We start from the raw sequence: 18452 nt of genomic DNA, 5'->3' as shown, positions 1-18452 counted from the left end.
TATTGACTTGTGGCTCTCTGCCACGCCATCTTGATGGTGGTTCTGACATTGCATTTCTCACTGGTTTTCTGTTTTGATTGTGTAATCGTTGGTTACCAAAATTTTGCCAGTTTGCTAGTTTTAATGTAAGAGTTCCAATCGGAGGTAGCTTTATATGTTGGCTGGAACCTTCATTGTTTTTTGAAGATCGTTTTTCTGCTTGAAGAGCAGCTATGTCTTCTGCTGTAAATGTTGGGTACGGGTCGTTTATCCCGGACTCCAATGATTCTGTTTCATGTGCGTTCCCACTGAAGGATGCAGGTCGCCATTTACGTGCAACTGGCGGAAACCGAATCGATGTTGGTCTTTCGTCGTAATAACTTAATATATCTTTCGGCAGTTCTTGGAGGTCTGGGTCTTTTGATTTAGACTGAGATGGTTTAGGGACTTTCACACGTTTCCTCATTAATGGTAAATCGTCGTTGTCTGGATCCTGACCAATCGAATGGAGTTTATAAACATAAGCATATGCCATCATGGTTTGGTAGTCTTCGCGCAAAGCATCAACCTGTTTACGGTTGGTTCTTGCAACTTTCTCTATCTCTTTCTGAATGCTTTCAATCTCAGTTGAATTGCGAACACGCACATTTTCATTTCTCTGATACACATCAAACAATCTATTAAAACTTAATCCAGTCATTTGATTATGCTTCTTTTCCCAATCTTTCCAATTATAGCATTTTGATCCTATTTCATCCTCCCGTTTCTTAGGTTTTTGGGGTTTTTGCATCTTTTTTTTAGTGCAAAATATTACTTGAATTTTTCAAATAGATATCCGTTTTCTTAAAATGTATATTCTAATCGTTCAAAATGCTATGAGTGTAAAAACTAGTTTCAATTGTTAACTTTATTTTTAAAAGCGAAAAGAAGTAATTATACTGTGTACCGTTGTACATAGCTACTACTAATTACTTTAAATAACTTTTGAAGTCACCTTGTTTTGTACTATGATTAGACAATTTTTTAAATAAACTATTGCTTTCAATAATTTGGTCTGTCTAGATATTAACAATAAAACAACACTGGGCAGCTCATGTTGATAAAAGGTGTCCTAAATTTAAACAATTTAAAATCAATTATAGTCTTTCATCGTTCGAGCGGAGAATTCGGTGGTAAAACTTTTTGGGGCCCGTGACGTTTTAAATCTGTGTGCATTTTCGTTCGTCACAACAAGAGACATAGTAGATAATATTTTACCAATGATGATAATATACTGAACCAAGATGAATCTTGTTGCTTTCTGGGTCAGAGTTCTTAGTTCCACATTAGGAAATGTCTATACCAAAGTCAGGAATATGACAGTCGCTTTCCAATCGTTTGATGTGTTTGGACTTTTGATTTTGCCATTTGATAAGAGACTTATCATACTTTTTTCAGTGTAAAGTGAAAACTGCATCTGAAAACTATTTTTCAATAAAAATCTCAACTCTTGCATCTTCGTTTCGTTTCGAGTTTTGGTTGGGTTTTTTGTAACACGAAAAGGAGTGGGAAATCTTACACAATATTAAGGTCAATTTTAATTTGAATGTTTGTCAATTAACAGCAAATGTCCTTGTGTGGATAGGGAGGCGATTTTCCGCATTGCCAAATTTCTTTTGAAATTTGAAATAAAATAAAGGGGCTAAGTTTGTTGCATCTTCACGATCCACTCCCGCTCTCTTCACCGAGCGGGAGTGGATCGTAACCCTTGGCTAACAAATATGAGTTTGTTGTTGAAGTTCAGACATTATTGCATTTATTTATAGTGGAAGTTGATATGGACTAATATGTAATCTAGCTGGGAAGATATTTAAAAGGGTTTATGGTTCATCTTGCACAAAAATGAAATAAAGACAGTTTTATACACATTCGAATATACAAATCAACTTGCATTCATAGCATCTACAGGATAAACGGTATCACCTATCAAATCAATGCATGTACGTTACATTTACAATGAAAAAAATGTTTAAATAAAAAAAAACGTGCTGAAAAACTGTGTTGAAAAACAAAAACACAACTATTAACGTTTCATCAAATTTGAGTATGCTGTTATATATACAGATAATTACATTACTAGATGTATGTTTCATTATAATACGTTATTCTGATTGGCTACAAGTGTATGAGTTTGAATGTCCCCTTAGTAGTATCTTCTGTTTCTCTGTTTCCATATTGTATAATATATATATGTTACAGATACGTTAGTGGTCCGAATCGTGTTCGAAAAAGACTAGAAGCGTCATGAAATGGGACTGACCGTCATGGTCCGAATTGCTTTTCGAAATGTTCCGATTTGTATTTCAAACTTGTCCCGATTAGCATTCTGAATTGGTCCCAGTTGTCTAAGTCTGTTTCCCGGCCGTTATTGAAATTCTTGACAATATTTCTATATTCCGAAGGCATACTGGGTATTTTACAGAGGGGATCAACCTACAGTTGTCTTTAGACATAATAGTCCAAGTTTGATTGGTTCGAGTAGTCTTTGATAAGTGGCTGTCCGAGTTGTCTTTGAAGTTGTCTTTTAAAGTAGTCCGAGTTGTCTTTTATTTGGTCATAGTTGTCTTTTAAAGTAAATGAAGTAGTCTGAGTTGTCTTTTATTTGTCATAGTTGTCTTGGCCAGTATTTTAGTTGTTTCGAATTGAATAGAAAGACAGTTTGACTACTTATGAAAGCAACACAGACGCGTTTGCATAGGCAGATCCGGGGGGGGGCCTGGGCCCCCCTTTCGTGGGAAAAATTTGGTTGATTATATAGGGAATCATTGAAGCATGACTGGAGCGCCCCCCCCCTCCCTTAGGTCAGTCAGCGGCCCCCCCCCCTTAGGAAAAGTTCTGGATCCTCCACTGGTTTGAAAGTCTGCTCGGACCACTTTTTTTATACTTCTATTCAATTTTAAGAATTATAACGTCTCTTTTCATGCCACTATTTTTTTTTACAATAAATGTAATACAAATTATACATTAATTTGAGCAGCCTGCGATATTCGGATATAACAGAGACATATAAAAATTGTATTATATGTCTCAGGTATAAAGGATTTTAACGAATATTTTTAAATTAATCATATAAACTTATTGACTACTCACTAAACAATAAAGTTCAGAAATTTATTCAACCTCAATGAGTTATTGAAAGGATCCGACAAATTGATGCCAAATTGATCTCGTTATGGATGAATTAATTAGTAGTAACACCATTAGATTGGACTAGCCTGGTCGTGACTGTTTTCATGAAGACCATTGGTACCAATAACGATGTTGAATGGTGGCATAACCACCAGACCAAAAATCACGTAAAGGTAACCTACCACATGCTATATAAAAAAATAAACATATATATATTTATATATATATATATATATATATATATATATATATATATATATATATATATATATATATATATATATATATATATATATATATAGTGAAATGGAAATACAAAGTTGAATTTAATTTAAAAAGTTGTCCAAGTCGTCTTTACGATGGTCTGGATTGTTCTGGTCCGAGTCAGCGTGGTCCGAGTTGTCATAATTCCGAGAGGTAAAACAAATTTCAACAGACAGACCCGTAACAGGCACACAAATAATTTCGCATTAAGACATTTTCTAGTCTTCCTTTTCAATATCTAATATAATAAATATTTTTTGGAAACTAAAATTTACAAGAAATAAAGCTATCTTACTTACTTTTAACATGTTGAAATTAAAGTTTTAGAGGTGAACTCGAGACCGGAGCACTGTACATAATTTTAGAAAAATTTCCCCGCTAAACTTTTGTTGTCAAATGAAAAGTAGACTCGTACTTCATTTATCCTAATATCATTTCCCTATTGTTAGATTTCATAGAAGAAGAACCATAATTCATCAAACTTAATACGTGTCAAAGGTAATAACACAAAATTCTAAGTATGTCACGCCATATCACAGAAGAAGGATGTCTTACAGGCTACATTCACTCACTTAGTCCTAGTCCAAATAATTATGACATCTTGAAAGACTTTTATATTTTTTTTCTTTGACGCCTTACATCGACGCAGGAAGGTGTTAAAGCAAAAATTTAAAATAGCCTTCCAAGACGTCATAATTATTTGGACTAACTTAGTCCGAGATTACTCTAAGTTAACGTCGAACGGCTGTTTTGCCAGATTACCAAATTACCACATATGCAGAGTGCAGACTAGTAACTGATTTTTATAACTCCTTGAAATATGCCACAAGGAAAGTTTTGGATCATCTTAGTACTAATTCAAAGTATCATTGAAATTGATGGCAAAAACTCCTTGTATTAGATTATTCAGAAATTTTGGAGTACATCTGGTCTGCTCGGAGAAATTAATAAAATGCTTGTGTTTTGACCCCCTGGCTCTGTAGACACAGGTTATAACACCGCCACTGACTCTAAAAATTCATACTGAACATTGGATAGACTGTGTATTAGACACAGAAATATGCAATATTCCATACATGTGACAGAGTTGTCAAGCCACAACTGGAGATTTGGAAATTTCAGCTGGAGTTTTGGTCTCATAACTGGAGATTTTTTATCGACCTTTTTATCGACGTACACAATGTTATTTTTGTGTGATTAAACTGCATATCTTCCTTTTTTTTTTGGTTAAAAGAACAATAATTCCATACCTTCAAAAACCTGCATATCCATTTTTACTTGATAAAAATAAAAGATAAGGGGTTTTCAAATATTTATTCATTATGTATAATTCAAGATAAAGTGATCAGCCATCATACATAGTTGGCAAAAAGTATCTCTGATTAAGCTACATTGTCAACTTTGGTACCACTACTGAACATGCTTGTAACAGAAGGTGTTAAATTGATAGAGTTGTAGGCTTGCTGTTGGTAGCTGTCTCCATAAGTTTGGTCCAGTCATTAGGGCAACCATAGTCAGCTTTGCATGAAGTGTAGTAAGTATGGTCTTGACCCTTGGTACTGAATCTGCACCATTTGAAATCAGATCTAGTTGAATTTGGCTAGATACTTGGTCTTCTTTTATTTGCTGCTGGGGTATTTGGTGATAAACATGATAAAATACAGTTTGCATTTTGTCAAATTCTAAAATTTTAGAATAGTCCCAAGACAACTATACTTATATAGGTATTCCATTGGCTTGGATAGAAAACGAGCCATAAATGTCATATTTGAGTTGATTTCATTTTTATTGAGGTTCAGTAAATGTTCCATTTTTTCAACAGCATCAAATAAATCGTTGTTTATACAACTTGTACAATAAGTCAATTTAATTCTTTGTCAGTATTTCACTTTTAATCAACCAGGCTTGTGTCTTAAACTAGCTAGTTGATCACCAGGTAATTGCCTATTATCTTTGATTTATTGTTGTATATATAGTTTAATCCTAAACACCTCAGGCTGATTTTAACTTTTTTACGACCTCATTTTACCTTTGACACAACAGGAAACTTCTGTTTTTCTCGGACTTTTCCCATATCAATTTCGAGTTTCTCAGACTTTTTCTCTGTCCCTATCAATTTTGTAAACAAAAATATGTATTGAAAATTTTACGAGGTTGACATTTTCAAAAAGCGAAAGATTTCAAATTTTAACGGGAGGGACGGAAGAGGGTCTGAAAAGCGGGAGATTTTGACTCCCGCCGGAAGAATCACATATATGATATTCTATTGTTTTAAGTCAAGTCATTTTTATTCACAGATACCAAAAAACTATACAAAAATACAGAACTCCAAGGCAAATTCAAAAAGGGGAAGTCCATAAAACAGACAAAATCAAATGCTACCAATCAACCAATTAATTATGGGTATACATTGTAGGTTGACCACAAATTTAAATGTTGAACAAAGTACAATTTTGTTGGCTTGTAAGTAGGCTTTAGCAGAATATCATATCAAATATCTATGAAATAAAAAAAATCCTTGATTCATAAAAATACATAATTCCACAGTTTTTTGTTGTTTCACTGCATATTATCACTTTTTGTATAATTTAACAAATAGCCTTGTATGATATTTATCCTTTGATAATTAATTGATTTCAACATCTCTCTTTTTCCAGCTGATTATGAAGTTTTTATACTGCTTGGTTGTATTGGTGGTTTTAAGCCTGACCTGTTGCTATGGAGATGAAGAACACGATGACGATCACATTGATCCCTTTGACATGGTTAATTTTGATCCAGTCACAAAGACTATGAAGAATAAGGTACCTTTACCATGGATAATAAGGACATCAAAGGGACAGTATAAAGTTTGAAATTATGAATTTTTAGTTCTTAAAGCTGCTATTTTGAATGCTAGTAAGATAATACAGATAAAACTATTTTATTTATTTACAAAAAGATAAATAAAGAGCTGCTGAACCAACACCTCTTATGTTTTGTGCTGGTAGAGTTCCCTTAAGTGGATACCAGATGGTATGAAGGGTTGTCAGATAAAAAAATCAATCAAATATCGCTACATTGTGTTGTTGTCAATGTAGCGGTATTATTTACAAAAAGGATAGATATTAGCTATGATTGTGTCCCTTTTTGCCCTAAATCATCTCAATAGTTATATCCAGAAATTGACCTTGAAATCACCAATTTGATAAGTGTCATTGTCATCCATGTAAGATTGAGAGAAAAAATGAAAAACTAAAATATGACTAGATATCAAAGGAAACCCCAATTTAAAAAAAACAACAATACATGTATATAAATGAAAAGTTTAAATTAATTTTTTTTAGGTAAACAAAGAAAAGGAAGAGAAAAACCAAGAAAATAAAGTCCCAAAGAATGAAAAGCTCATGAAGGATGAAAAGGTCTCACAGGAGGAAAAAGTCACATCAGATAAATTAGTCCACGACATCCCTCCTGTATCTACAACACATTCACCACAAGTTACAAACAAAAAGCGAGAAGATCAGAAGCCACCAGACAGAAATCCTGGTTCTGTCTTGTTCAGAAAATTTGTTAAAAAGTTGATTTCATATTTTCAATCAAAGGTTAGCATGGTTAGAACAAAAAAGATCAAGTAAAAAGTAATTGTCTGCCTGTTTGTCTGTCCCACTTGGGGTTTAATTTTTTGGTCAGGGTAGTTTTTGATGAAGTTGAAGTCAAATCAACTTGAAACTAAGTACACATGTTGCTTAATAATACTTGAAGTTATGATATGATCTTTCTTATTTTTATGCCAAATTAGAGTTTTGGCACAAATTTCATTGTCGACTGAATATAGAAAATGATAGTGTGAGTGGGGCATTGGTGTAATATGGACACATTCTTGTTAATTATTATAATATATGTACTTTTTTGTGATAAATAATTTCTTGTGACCAATTATGAATAGTGATGAATGGATTTTTCAAATTTTAATTCACATTAGAAAAATAAAAGTTCTAACTTATAAAGTAGACTTTCACATAATAAAATACATGCCTAGTTATATCTTACTATGTCTTAATTGCATTTATTGGTGATTGCAATCAAAGAAATTGTAGTTTTAGTAGCAACCTCTTATTTTCTAGGCACCAGATACCACACAAGAATATCATGTATGGGTCAAATTATCCAAGGATCAGTATGGTGTTTTACAAAAGTTTGCAGACGGCAATTCAAATATTCATGATGCTCAAGAAATCTTAGTCAGTATGATTACTGATGTGACGAGATCTAATGTTGGAACTGCTGCTAAATTATCCATGTGGTTTGAAGAAAAGACAGGAGCTTCACTTGACAATGTCTTAAAGGTAGAATAACCATTTTAATGTATTCCTAAAGTCATTGTAAAAGCTCTTATGTTTATATTAATGACCAGTAGACAGTAACAAGTAATATAAGTACAATAAAAAATTTGCATCCCAGATACTTATTTCATTTTGATGTAAGATCTTGGTTGTTTCTGGTTAATTCTTCCACAATTTGTTTACACTTTGAATAATATAGATCTTGACACATTGTATGTTTTGAATCATTTAGAACAGAATGACTTTTTTTGTTTTATGTGTTATTGACTGACTGTCTAATGAATTCTTACTTCATCTTCCTATATAAAAATAATGAGATGGGGTATGATCGCCAGTGAGACAACTATCCACCATTGTTAAATCAAGTGGATGTAAGCAATAAAAGGCAACAGTAGGGTCTTGAACAATGAGAAAAATCTATACTGATTGGTTGGCCATAAAAGACCCGACATGAAAAATACGAAACAATTCAAATGAGAAAACTAATGGCCTTATTCAAAACAAAATAATTCATGAAAAAAAAAATACTGATCATATTATTAATTTGATTATACAGTACATTCCGGTTATTTGCATAGCCTATTTGTCAGACGAAATTATGCAATAAAGCGGAGTATGCTTATATCCGAAATGCCAAATTACGGAGTCAAATAACATCGGTAGTGCAGATCAGTAAAGGAAATCCCTGAAGAAAGATGAACGTCCATAATCCACTTACAACATATGGAATGCTTATTTATTCTAATAAAAGTTATTTGTCTAGTGTCACACATTTTATTTCATTGTGCATTCTTTCAATAAAGTTTATAAACACATTTTGTTTTTAGTTTATTTATGTACCGACTTTCCTTTACCTGTCATACGAAAATAAAATTGTTCTAAAAATAGATTTGTTTCTATGTCCCGGATGTACACATAACATTGTTACGCTTTGATTATAACAAACTGTTTAACAATGGTACACAGTTTATAATCATTTTAAACAATAAATGTGTAATGAACTGCCTTTGATATGCAGTATTTACCGAATGCACAGTGATGTAACACTGTTACTTTAACCTCGTTAGTTTTGTATATGCAAAGCAGTTAACAGGTAATGGGGCCCTGTACGGGTTATTTGCTAGACACGAGTGTTGAAAAGTAGAAAATATAATAATTGGAAGTAAATGTTCTTTTAAAAAAATATTTAAAATGAAAGATTGATTTATAAAATTCTTCAACCATATATAAATGTCCTGTAATATTTAACATAAATGTATGTGGATCACCCCTAGCCGAATTATGAGATTAACACATTTGATAATGATCGATAATTAGCAGGCGTTAATGTTTTAAAAATTCACCAAAAATGTAATCTATGAACAATGTTTGAAACCCAATCAATAATTAACATCTTTGAAAATAGAAGATCATAGAATGGTTGTGTTTTTACAACAATCAGCTGGTTGACATTTTTATGACCTCGAGGCTTAAAATAGAATATGGGAAACTTTACCTGTGTACACATCGAGGTCTTTTTTTTATAATCATATAAACATGAAAGAAACGGTTTTAAAACTTTATTTAAATAACACAGAAGTAAATGTGAAATAATAACGAAAATAATGATGCATTCAAGAAAAATATACTTACCAAATTGCCGTTTCCGGTCAAAAATCTCGTCAGTTTTAACAAGCATATCTAGCTGGCGATTATTTTCTATGCAATTAACCGAAATGCCACTTGTAAGGCTATGCATATAACCGGACAATTTAACATTAGATGAATGGGAAATGGTTTTGTGCAGGAGAAAAGTATGCAATTAACCGAATTATGCTATTAAGCGGTATGCAATTAAGTGGAATCGACTGTAGTTACATTAATTTAGCTATCATTGATTGAATGGTCCATGGATTTATTTTTCCTGTCCTATAATTTTAGTTTTTTGACTATTTCAGATGGTAACTATAATGAGTTTAATATCAATGGTACTGTACATGGAGATTGGCTTACATATTTCATGGAGGAGACGAGTTACACAGCTGATAATGCTAGCGTTTCTTATAAGTATACCAATGACTTGGTATGAACTTTATCAGGTAAAATTAAATTTGTAATTGATTGGTTATCACTGTATTTAGTCATCACTCTCACTTAGCACATTTGATTGTTAAAGCAGCATGAATCATTTTTTCAACTAACTGTAGGAGACATTCTTTAATTTCCATACACTCAACATGCCTCTGGGGAAATGAAAATGGTGGGTTATGTCAATCTATCCATCTTGTAAGTACTCTCACACGTCAAATTCTTACCAGATTTTTATATAAAAATCTGTACCATAGTTTTATTTCAGCCTTAGCTAACAGTTCTCAAAATTAAGGTAATATAAAAATAGAGAGCTTCCAGTCAATGTACGACTAAGAACCAACGATTGAATATGAAAAGAAAAGGAAAAGGCCCATTGAGATTGACTTATACTCTAAATTTGACCTCTTTTAGGCTATTTAATTGTCAAATATCTAGATCAAGTCACATTACTTTAAATTTTATCAAACCATATTACATATTATGTTAATTAATTGCAATATATTACATGTTATTACATTAATTTATGTTATTTAATAATTTATGTTATTAAATAATTTATGTTATTAAATTAAATAACAATAAATTACATCGTATTACATTGAATTACAATAATTAACATGTTATTACATTGAATTACAATAAATTACATGTTATTACAATAAATTACATGTTATTACAATAAATTACATGTTATTACATTGAATTACAATAAATTACATGTATTTACATCAAATACATGTTATTACATTGAATTACAATAAATTACATGTATTTACATCAAATACATGTTATTACATTAACTACATGTTAATCTATTACATTAAATTACATTTTATTTCATCACATTACACATTAAATTTAATGAAAGACTTCCAGAAATTTAATAACAGGGTCTGACAATTTTCTTTTTTTTATATTTTTACTGAAAAGGTAGCAATTTAGAAAAAAAATGAATTTATTGTTTTTATTCAGACAGCTCAGATAAACCAGCAGACTGTAACAATGAAAGAGGCTCCAAAGGAATGTGTTCAGGATATGGAGAAAGAGGACTGGCTGACATTCTATACACATGCCTTCAAACATATATTTACGTTCCAGGAGGACAACTGTCAGAAGTACTATGAACACATGTTGATTGATCCTTTGCTTAAAGTTACCCCAACAAAGGTCAGGGTTTGGTTTAAACATTAACACCATCTACATTTTATTGGTTTAAATTTTGGAATTTGATAATTGGGGTTATTCCAAATTTGGATGTATCAAGGAGAGTTTGACAGGACCTCTTTTTCCAGAACCTGTACAATTTCATTTAGAAAGGAGTAGGACCGGTAAGAGCCGATTTTGGCCTCAAATTTCAGATTCATCTAACGAAAGATTTTTGACACTTTTTAAACACTTAAGTGTCTATTTCAATTGATTTGATTAGATTTTGTGAAAGATTTTAACTGATTTAGTCATTAAAAACCCTCCGATTCAAGCTGAAATATGAAAAATCTATCAAATATGCCAAATAACGTCACTTTTCAAATGGTTTTTGTCAAAAATGAAAGTGGCCGCATCCGTGTTCATCCTCAACCTTTATATATGTTATGTATTATCATCAAATACAACTTAAATTTTAATATTATGAATGAACACGAATGCGGCCACTTTCATTTAAGACGGAAACCGTCTAGAATTTAACTAAAATGCTCAAATTGTGAAGATTTCAGTAATTTAGCATGACTTAATGATGCCAGTACCCGATATATGTACATTGTATTGTCAAAAACAGCCTATATTTATGTAGCAGAAGCATTCTACTTTCCAATAAATAACTAAAAGATAACAATTTCAAAATTTTGTAAAACTACTATATTTTGGGGCCAAAAGGGGGTCTTACTGAACCTACTCCTTTAATGTATACATACATGTGATGGACTGTGAAACTCAGATCAGGAGATTTGGAAATTTTGGTCAGGAGATTTGGACTCAGATCAGGAGGTTTTTTATCGACATAAATTTTGTCGTAAATGTAACCATATGAAGTAGAAATTGTGTTTTTTCTACAAATTGTAATATGTTTAAAGTACCCTTATTGCCTTTCTATTTGAATAAAATTAAATATTAAGAAGAATCTGTTTCCTCTTTCGCTTTGTTTTGTTTTTGATAAATGATTGTTCACTGCTTGCAAATAAATCATTATATTTATCTATCTTATCTGTATAGATTTTTATTCATGTCTCCATCTCCTTATCATTGGTAAATGTATAGACAAATAAGAAAGAAATAAGCTCTACATGTTTGTTTGCAACATCATAAATTAATTAAAAAAATAACAAACACTAACAGTAGTACTGCATGGCTTTTAAACATTATGAAAGTCTTATTTGTAGAAAACTTAAAAAGACTTAAACATTGTAAAATGTTTTGCTATTTCTAGCTTACACAATAAAATCTTATATATTCTAACATCTACAATTCTCAAACCCAAGGTTAACTAGAAATTTATTAGTCTAAATGTACATATTGCATATTCCATTCATGTAAAAGATAAACAGATTTATAATATAAACTTCAATTTAATCCTTGAAAGGAGGTCTAGATTGCTAAAATAATTTATAAATTTATATTTTTTTATTTGTCCCAAAACATTTAAATTCATTTAATCAACATCCGTTTATGATTATTTGATTAAAATATTAATCATTCATAGTCTTTTTACAATTTACATTTTTGAAAGCAAAATAACTGAAAACAGGATAAAACAAAGGGAAGTAACAAAAATGTATTTCAATATTCCCAATACACATCGTTTTTATAACACAACGTCAGTTAGCCAAAGGTAAACATTGTTGATTACCAGTATGTTTGACACCCCAGCTGTCAAGTGAATCCAACTAATTACACATCTTCTTTAATGTACAGGTAAAATTTAACACAGGTGTCAATTACACCCGTACAGTAGTAAGAAATGATCAAATATGGCGTCTGAAAATTTTCATTCATGAAATATTTCATACACGGGAGTTTTTTCTCCTGAACGGGAGGACGGGAGGAGACCCCTGAAAACGGGAGTTTTGTACTCCCGTCGGGAGGTTCACATGTATGTGTATAATTGTGTGTGAAAAGTTGTTTTGAACCTGTCTACCCCTATATTTTAATATATGGTCTCTTCCAACTCCTCATCAATATTCCTACTACTCCTAAGTTTAAATTGTTTACCCTATTGAAAAGTTTTTAAGAATGAATGAAAGAAGATATGGGGTATTCATCAATTACACAATAACCCAACAACACAAAAAAAAACAAGAAGAGAGTAAATATTGTGAATAACTAGACATAAGGTATCCAAGTGTTGTTACTTTTAAATGGATCTTTTCTGACTATTTACATAAGAAATCTTTTGAAAATAAGCACTATTTTGAATATTAAAATGTGCATGAAAAAAATTATGTATAAGATATATGTTAGTGAGACAGCAATCCAAATGACCTTTGATAACAATACATGTATATTATCTTCAGCAAAGTATATGAAAACTAGTTTCCATTGAACAGTTGTATTTAAATGTACAGTTCATCTTGGAATGTAACAGCAAGTTTCCTTTTAAAACATGCTAGTTTTAAAAATTGTGCATGCAATTAAAATGCTCCAAAATGTTGTAGTATTTGATATATATACATGTATTTGATTTAGTTGTTTAATTTCAGGCAATAGCAGTGACATTTGTCAGGTTTTTCTTATCTCCCTTGAAGGATATCGGGACAGCATTTAGTGAATTCATGAGAGCTTTATTAATTGACTTACCACTAACTTTATATCCAGTTGCTATAGTTACACTTTCGTTGTTCTTTTTCTTGTTTTTGTTTATGTGGTTTGGATATAGTATCAGACTTCCATTTTGGGTGTCCATTGAACCAAGTCCTGTTGTCATGGTAACAGGAGGAGGAACAACAGATAATACTCAGGCCATAGATGATGTGAAGAAACAGGTCAGATCATTAGACACCAAAAAATAATTATGAATTGCATAGAACATACTGTGGATTCATTATTAATTCGTTGGATACCAATTTTCTTGCATTTCGTGGTCAGAGGGGAACCACATAATTTTAATGTTCAACAAATTACTAATTTTCTAATTTTAAGAAAAATGAATTAATCCACAGTAGTTAGGGAGAGAATATAGCTTATTACACTTTCCGTTTATTTGCCTCCAGTTTGTTTTTAATAAGATACCAATATCACTACTAGCAGTTATGAAATAAAACTATTTCTGTGTTAACATGTGAACAGTGACAAATATTAAGATAAGAAGATGTGGTATGATTGTCAATGAGACAACTGTCCACCAGAGTTAAAATTAAGTGGTTATAAGCAATTATAGGTCACAGTATAGCTGATATATCTATTTTCTGACTGGTTGACTATTTTAAGAGAGTTCGCTTCTCAGTTTCAAAACTTTTCAAAATACTAGTTTATATTGGCCAGGGATTAATAAAGGAATCAAAGGAGCAAAAAAAATACATAGGTCAATAAACTCATCATAGATACCAGGACTAAATTTTGTATATATGCCTGACATGCGTTTCGTCTACAAAAGACTCATCAGTGACGCTCAAATCCAAAAAGTTAAAAGGGCCAAATAAAGTACGAAGTTGAAGAGCAGTACCGACCAAAATTCCTAATGTGCTTGTTTTTGAGGTTTTAGCCATTGAAATTTTGGCGGGAAAATATTCTCTCTTGACTTTTCATAGCTTTATCATTGACAAGTTTAAGTTCTCAAAAACTTTTAAAATATAATCCAAATTTTATAAGACTTTTACAGATGGCTTATCATTAAACATGTTAAAGATTTATAAAAAGAAAAATGGGGGTCAATGGGCAAATTTTTGTAAGGCATTCAAATGGATAAAACCAGAGGATTCCAAAATCTGACAAAAATCCAAAAACATGACAAGCTAACTTCCTTAATTTAATCAATGTGTAATTCTTTTCATCTCAGTTCTCCATTGGTCAAACTTCAATTATGACTACTAATTTTCTTGCTTTCCTCTGAATTTCCTATTGTGACGTTACTAAATAAGGCAACCATGTCTGATGTAGTTACATATAAAAAAGTAATGATTTTGCAGATCACTAGATTTAGGGTGCCTTTGTATAATCTAAAAATTATTATAGAAACAAATTCTACCTCCAAATCTAGTGCATTACAATATTTCTCCACTCTGGATGGTTAACATAAAAATGTCATGTTCTGTGTGAATAATTGCACTATAAAATAAAATAACAAATTTTATCATTATTATTTCAGCTTGAGGCTCTAGTAGGCAGCATAGAAAACTCAGAAACCCGCATGGCAGACGAATTAAAACGAATGGGAGAAATACAGACAAGATCAATAGAATATACGGCTGCTGCCATGACGATTAACGTTCCTCCTCCAACTCTTCCCTCATCTCAGTCAGCTATTGTCTTTAACAGAAGTGACATTAGTTTCGAATCTTCATCAGAAACTGAGATAAAATCTCCTATTCCGTGTTCAGACGATTCTTTTTCTGTTACTGAGGAAGTTGTGGTTAGGCAGGAATCAGTGACAAAAGTGATGCAGCCGAGTGGGGCAACACCAGTAGATAATATTGGTCCTAATTCATGATTATTGTGATTATTGTGATTGTTGTGATGATTTATCATTTCATCTCAAATGTCTCATTTTCATCTAGATATCAAATGGAAAGATATGTTATGTGTAATAATTTATTGTGTGTTTGAGATTATTTCATAATTGGTTCCCTTTAGTATTCATGTGTTGTATATTTTTTGTTTCTAATAATTCTACCCATTTCTAGGGGAGACAACTTTGTCGGTTTGGAACTTCTTAAGCAAAAGTATATTATATACAGATGAATTCCTTCAATAGAAACAAGTAGCAATTGATAAAGAATATGATTTTTTGTTAGCAACAATGTTTTTGGCAGATATTCTTCAATAATGTGAAAATGTATTCCATGTCTGCCTATATGTCTTAAAAGGGTCTCAGTGTCATACTGGTCTAAGTAGGTGAACTACTGTATCAATAGCCAGTCAACACTGAAGTTGTGAATCCTGCACAGGGCAGGTGCACTCATTGTCAATCTTAGTTGACTAGGATTTTCAGTTTTCCTACTAAAGGTTGATTGTTCTTTCTGTGCACTCCGACTCCTTCCGCCAATAAAAACCTACCGCCATGTATAGCACAATAGTGTTGAAATCGGTGTTAAATACCAATCTGTTAATATATTATAAACCTGTAGCATGACATTATCAGTGCATTTCTGCTGAATGTCAACATTTAATGATAATGTCATGACTACAAATAAAGTGCTATTCTGAAATCATACAGTTATAGACTGTTTTCTTTACCCCTGCAGATACTTTGCTTATATTTTGATTGTAATTATATAACAACAAGTTATAGGTTGTTGTTTTTTTACTAATTTTACATGGAATAATGGCTTTGGACTTCAATGAAATGTTCGAAGTTAAACATGTTACAATATTTAGAATATTTTTACATGATATTTTTTCCTAATAGACCCAGCATAAGCTATAGTCCTTTAGTGAAATTTACCTTTAGCTTTATCCTCTTGACTTTTGAAACACAGTACATTGTATTTTTTTTCATGTAAAATGTAAATGCAGGGATCTTGTTGTACATTACCATGATTACTTTTTGTATTTGTTGATATAGACGATTTCTGCTATTTTTTTATGTATGGGTTAAATACCCAATTTAATATATAGTGGATATTTTTTCTTCTGAATTATTCTGAAATGGACGCCTTAGTGTGTTTTGGTTATTTGTCTCACTACTTTTTTTTTGGAGAAATTATGGTTAGAAATATGACCTATTTATAAAGTTAAAAGATTTGGAAATCATTATTGAATTGAAAGGAAAACCTAAAACTATCTAAATGTAAAGAAGATTTTAAATTTTTGAGGGATATTATTTACATTAATAGCTGTAAAATAAAAAATAAATAAGGTTAACATTCTCCTTTTATGAAAAGATAAAATTTTGTTGATTTTCAGTCAAATCCAGTTAAATATTATTTCACTCTGAATTGTAAACAAATGTATGTAAAAGTTCTCGATGCTGCCAAAATCTGATTCTTATATTAGTGAATGAGTCAGTTATTGATATATGTACATGTATTTGAATGTATTCTTGAGAACAGGATTATTTTATCGCAATCCCAGGAAAAAGATATTGCTTTTTATGTATGTTTGTATGGTTGATAATGTGACAACTATCCTCCAAAGACCAAAGGATAATATGTACAGTCGAAGATGGCATGTAACGAGGAATTTCTATATGTTCCTCCTACCTAGGAGCGCCAACGTAATATATGGTCTGAAGAAGCAACACAATGTATTGGAACAGCTTATTGTTAGATTGTCTACCGTGTTTCCCAGATAGGTCCTGCCAGGTCTTACTTACCAGATAGAAATAACCTTACCACTCAAAATTGTCTTTAAAGAAGTGAATATTATTATTTAGTCTTGTATATCCTGCCAGTAACAATGAAAGATGTATTTTTTTTTTCTTAATTAACTTTGTAAAGTTCAAGTTTTATAGTATTTTTTCCACTGGAATATAATCCCTGTAGTAGATTCTCTTAATCTATATAAAGATTCAAATTTTCAATGAAATATGAGATACTGACTGAAATTTTTTAACAGTGATGCCTAAGATCGATATTAACGTCAAAGAACCATAGTTGTTCACATACTTGCGCTTTGGTCTCGGGTGGATACTTGTTTCATTAGCAACCATACCAAATCTTATTTATCTACAAGGTGAACTTGTGCACAGTAAGTGCTAAAATTTATATATTTTTGTTCTACAATTTAAAAAATGTGCCATATGCATGTACATGTGTACTTACTATTGTGTAAGATATTATGAACATTTTTTATGTTTTGTTTAGAAAGAAGTGATTGATGAATTTTGTAAATTGTATTCACATTTGTTACAGTGATAAAAGTTTGCAATTATATATTTGTTTTTCTAACAATGTATACTTTATAATATTCTGAACAACTGTTTCAGGCGATAGTAAAATTGCTAATGAAAAGAAAAAAAAATGTATTGTCTTATTTTCCTGCCAGTTTATAACGGGGGGAAACAATGCTTGTTCTTGATGATGTACAGAAGAAATGGATATGGTGTATTAATTCACACCACAAAATCACTACAAGGACTTAAAACCCAGAGCAAAGACATAGCTCCTTCATTGTTGTTCTTCATCTGAAAGTCAAATTCAGACCTACAACATTGAGCAAAAGTTCACATCTCTCTGACAGTTCAAGATGACTTATTAAAAGATGTCTGGAAGATATTCTTTACTATATGTCAATAACACTAAGATGTAGTGTATTAAGTTGCATAAAAGTGAGGATATATAAACACAATTTCTAGACATCTTACCAGTTTGACACTTTGAATGAAATTAACTGCAATGAGTACAAGTTATACCTCAAAATAAGGATAGGCAATACCAGGGCAAAAAGATACATTACATGACCATTGCCAAAAGAAATTAAAGTGTGTATTGTGAACTTAATTAAAAATTTAACAAATTGTGTTGTACCAAGCCAGAAAACACATTTCAGTGATATTGT

The 18452-nt window shown here is 31.5% G+C and overlaps 1 protein-coding gene across 1 annotated transcript; it reads left to right on the top strand.

Moving 5' to 3' along the window:
- Window positions 1–3792: 3792 nt before the first annotated feature.
- Window positions 3793–17915, top strand: LOC143084819 (chloride channel CLIC-like protein 1). Its single transcript, XM_076260886.1, has 8 exons — window positions 3793–3909; window positions 6069–6215; window positions 6738–6995; window positions 7518–7739; window positions 9674–9814; window positions 10779–10973; window positions 13499–13780; window positions 15103–17915. The coding sequence occupies exons 2-8, from the start codon at window positions 6075–6077 to the stop codon at window positions 15442–15444; spliced, it is 1581 nt and encodes a 526-aa protein (XP_076117001.1). The 5' UTR covers window positions 3793–3909; window positions 6069–6074; the 3' UTR covers window positions 15445–17915.
- Window positions 17916–18452: the final 537 nt, after the last annotated feature.

This window comes from Mytilus galloprovincialis, chromosome 1 (assembly GCF_965363235.1).
Source record: "Mytilus galloprovincialis chromosome 1, xbMytGall1.hap1.1, whole genome shotgun sequence".
Lineage (NCBI taxonomy): Eukaryota > Metazoa > Mollusca > Bivalvia > Mytilida > Mytilidae > Mytilus > Mytilus galloprovincialis.
This window is presented reverse-complemented; position numbering and strand designations above follow the sequence as displayed.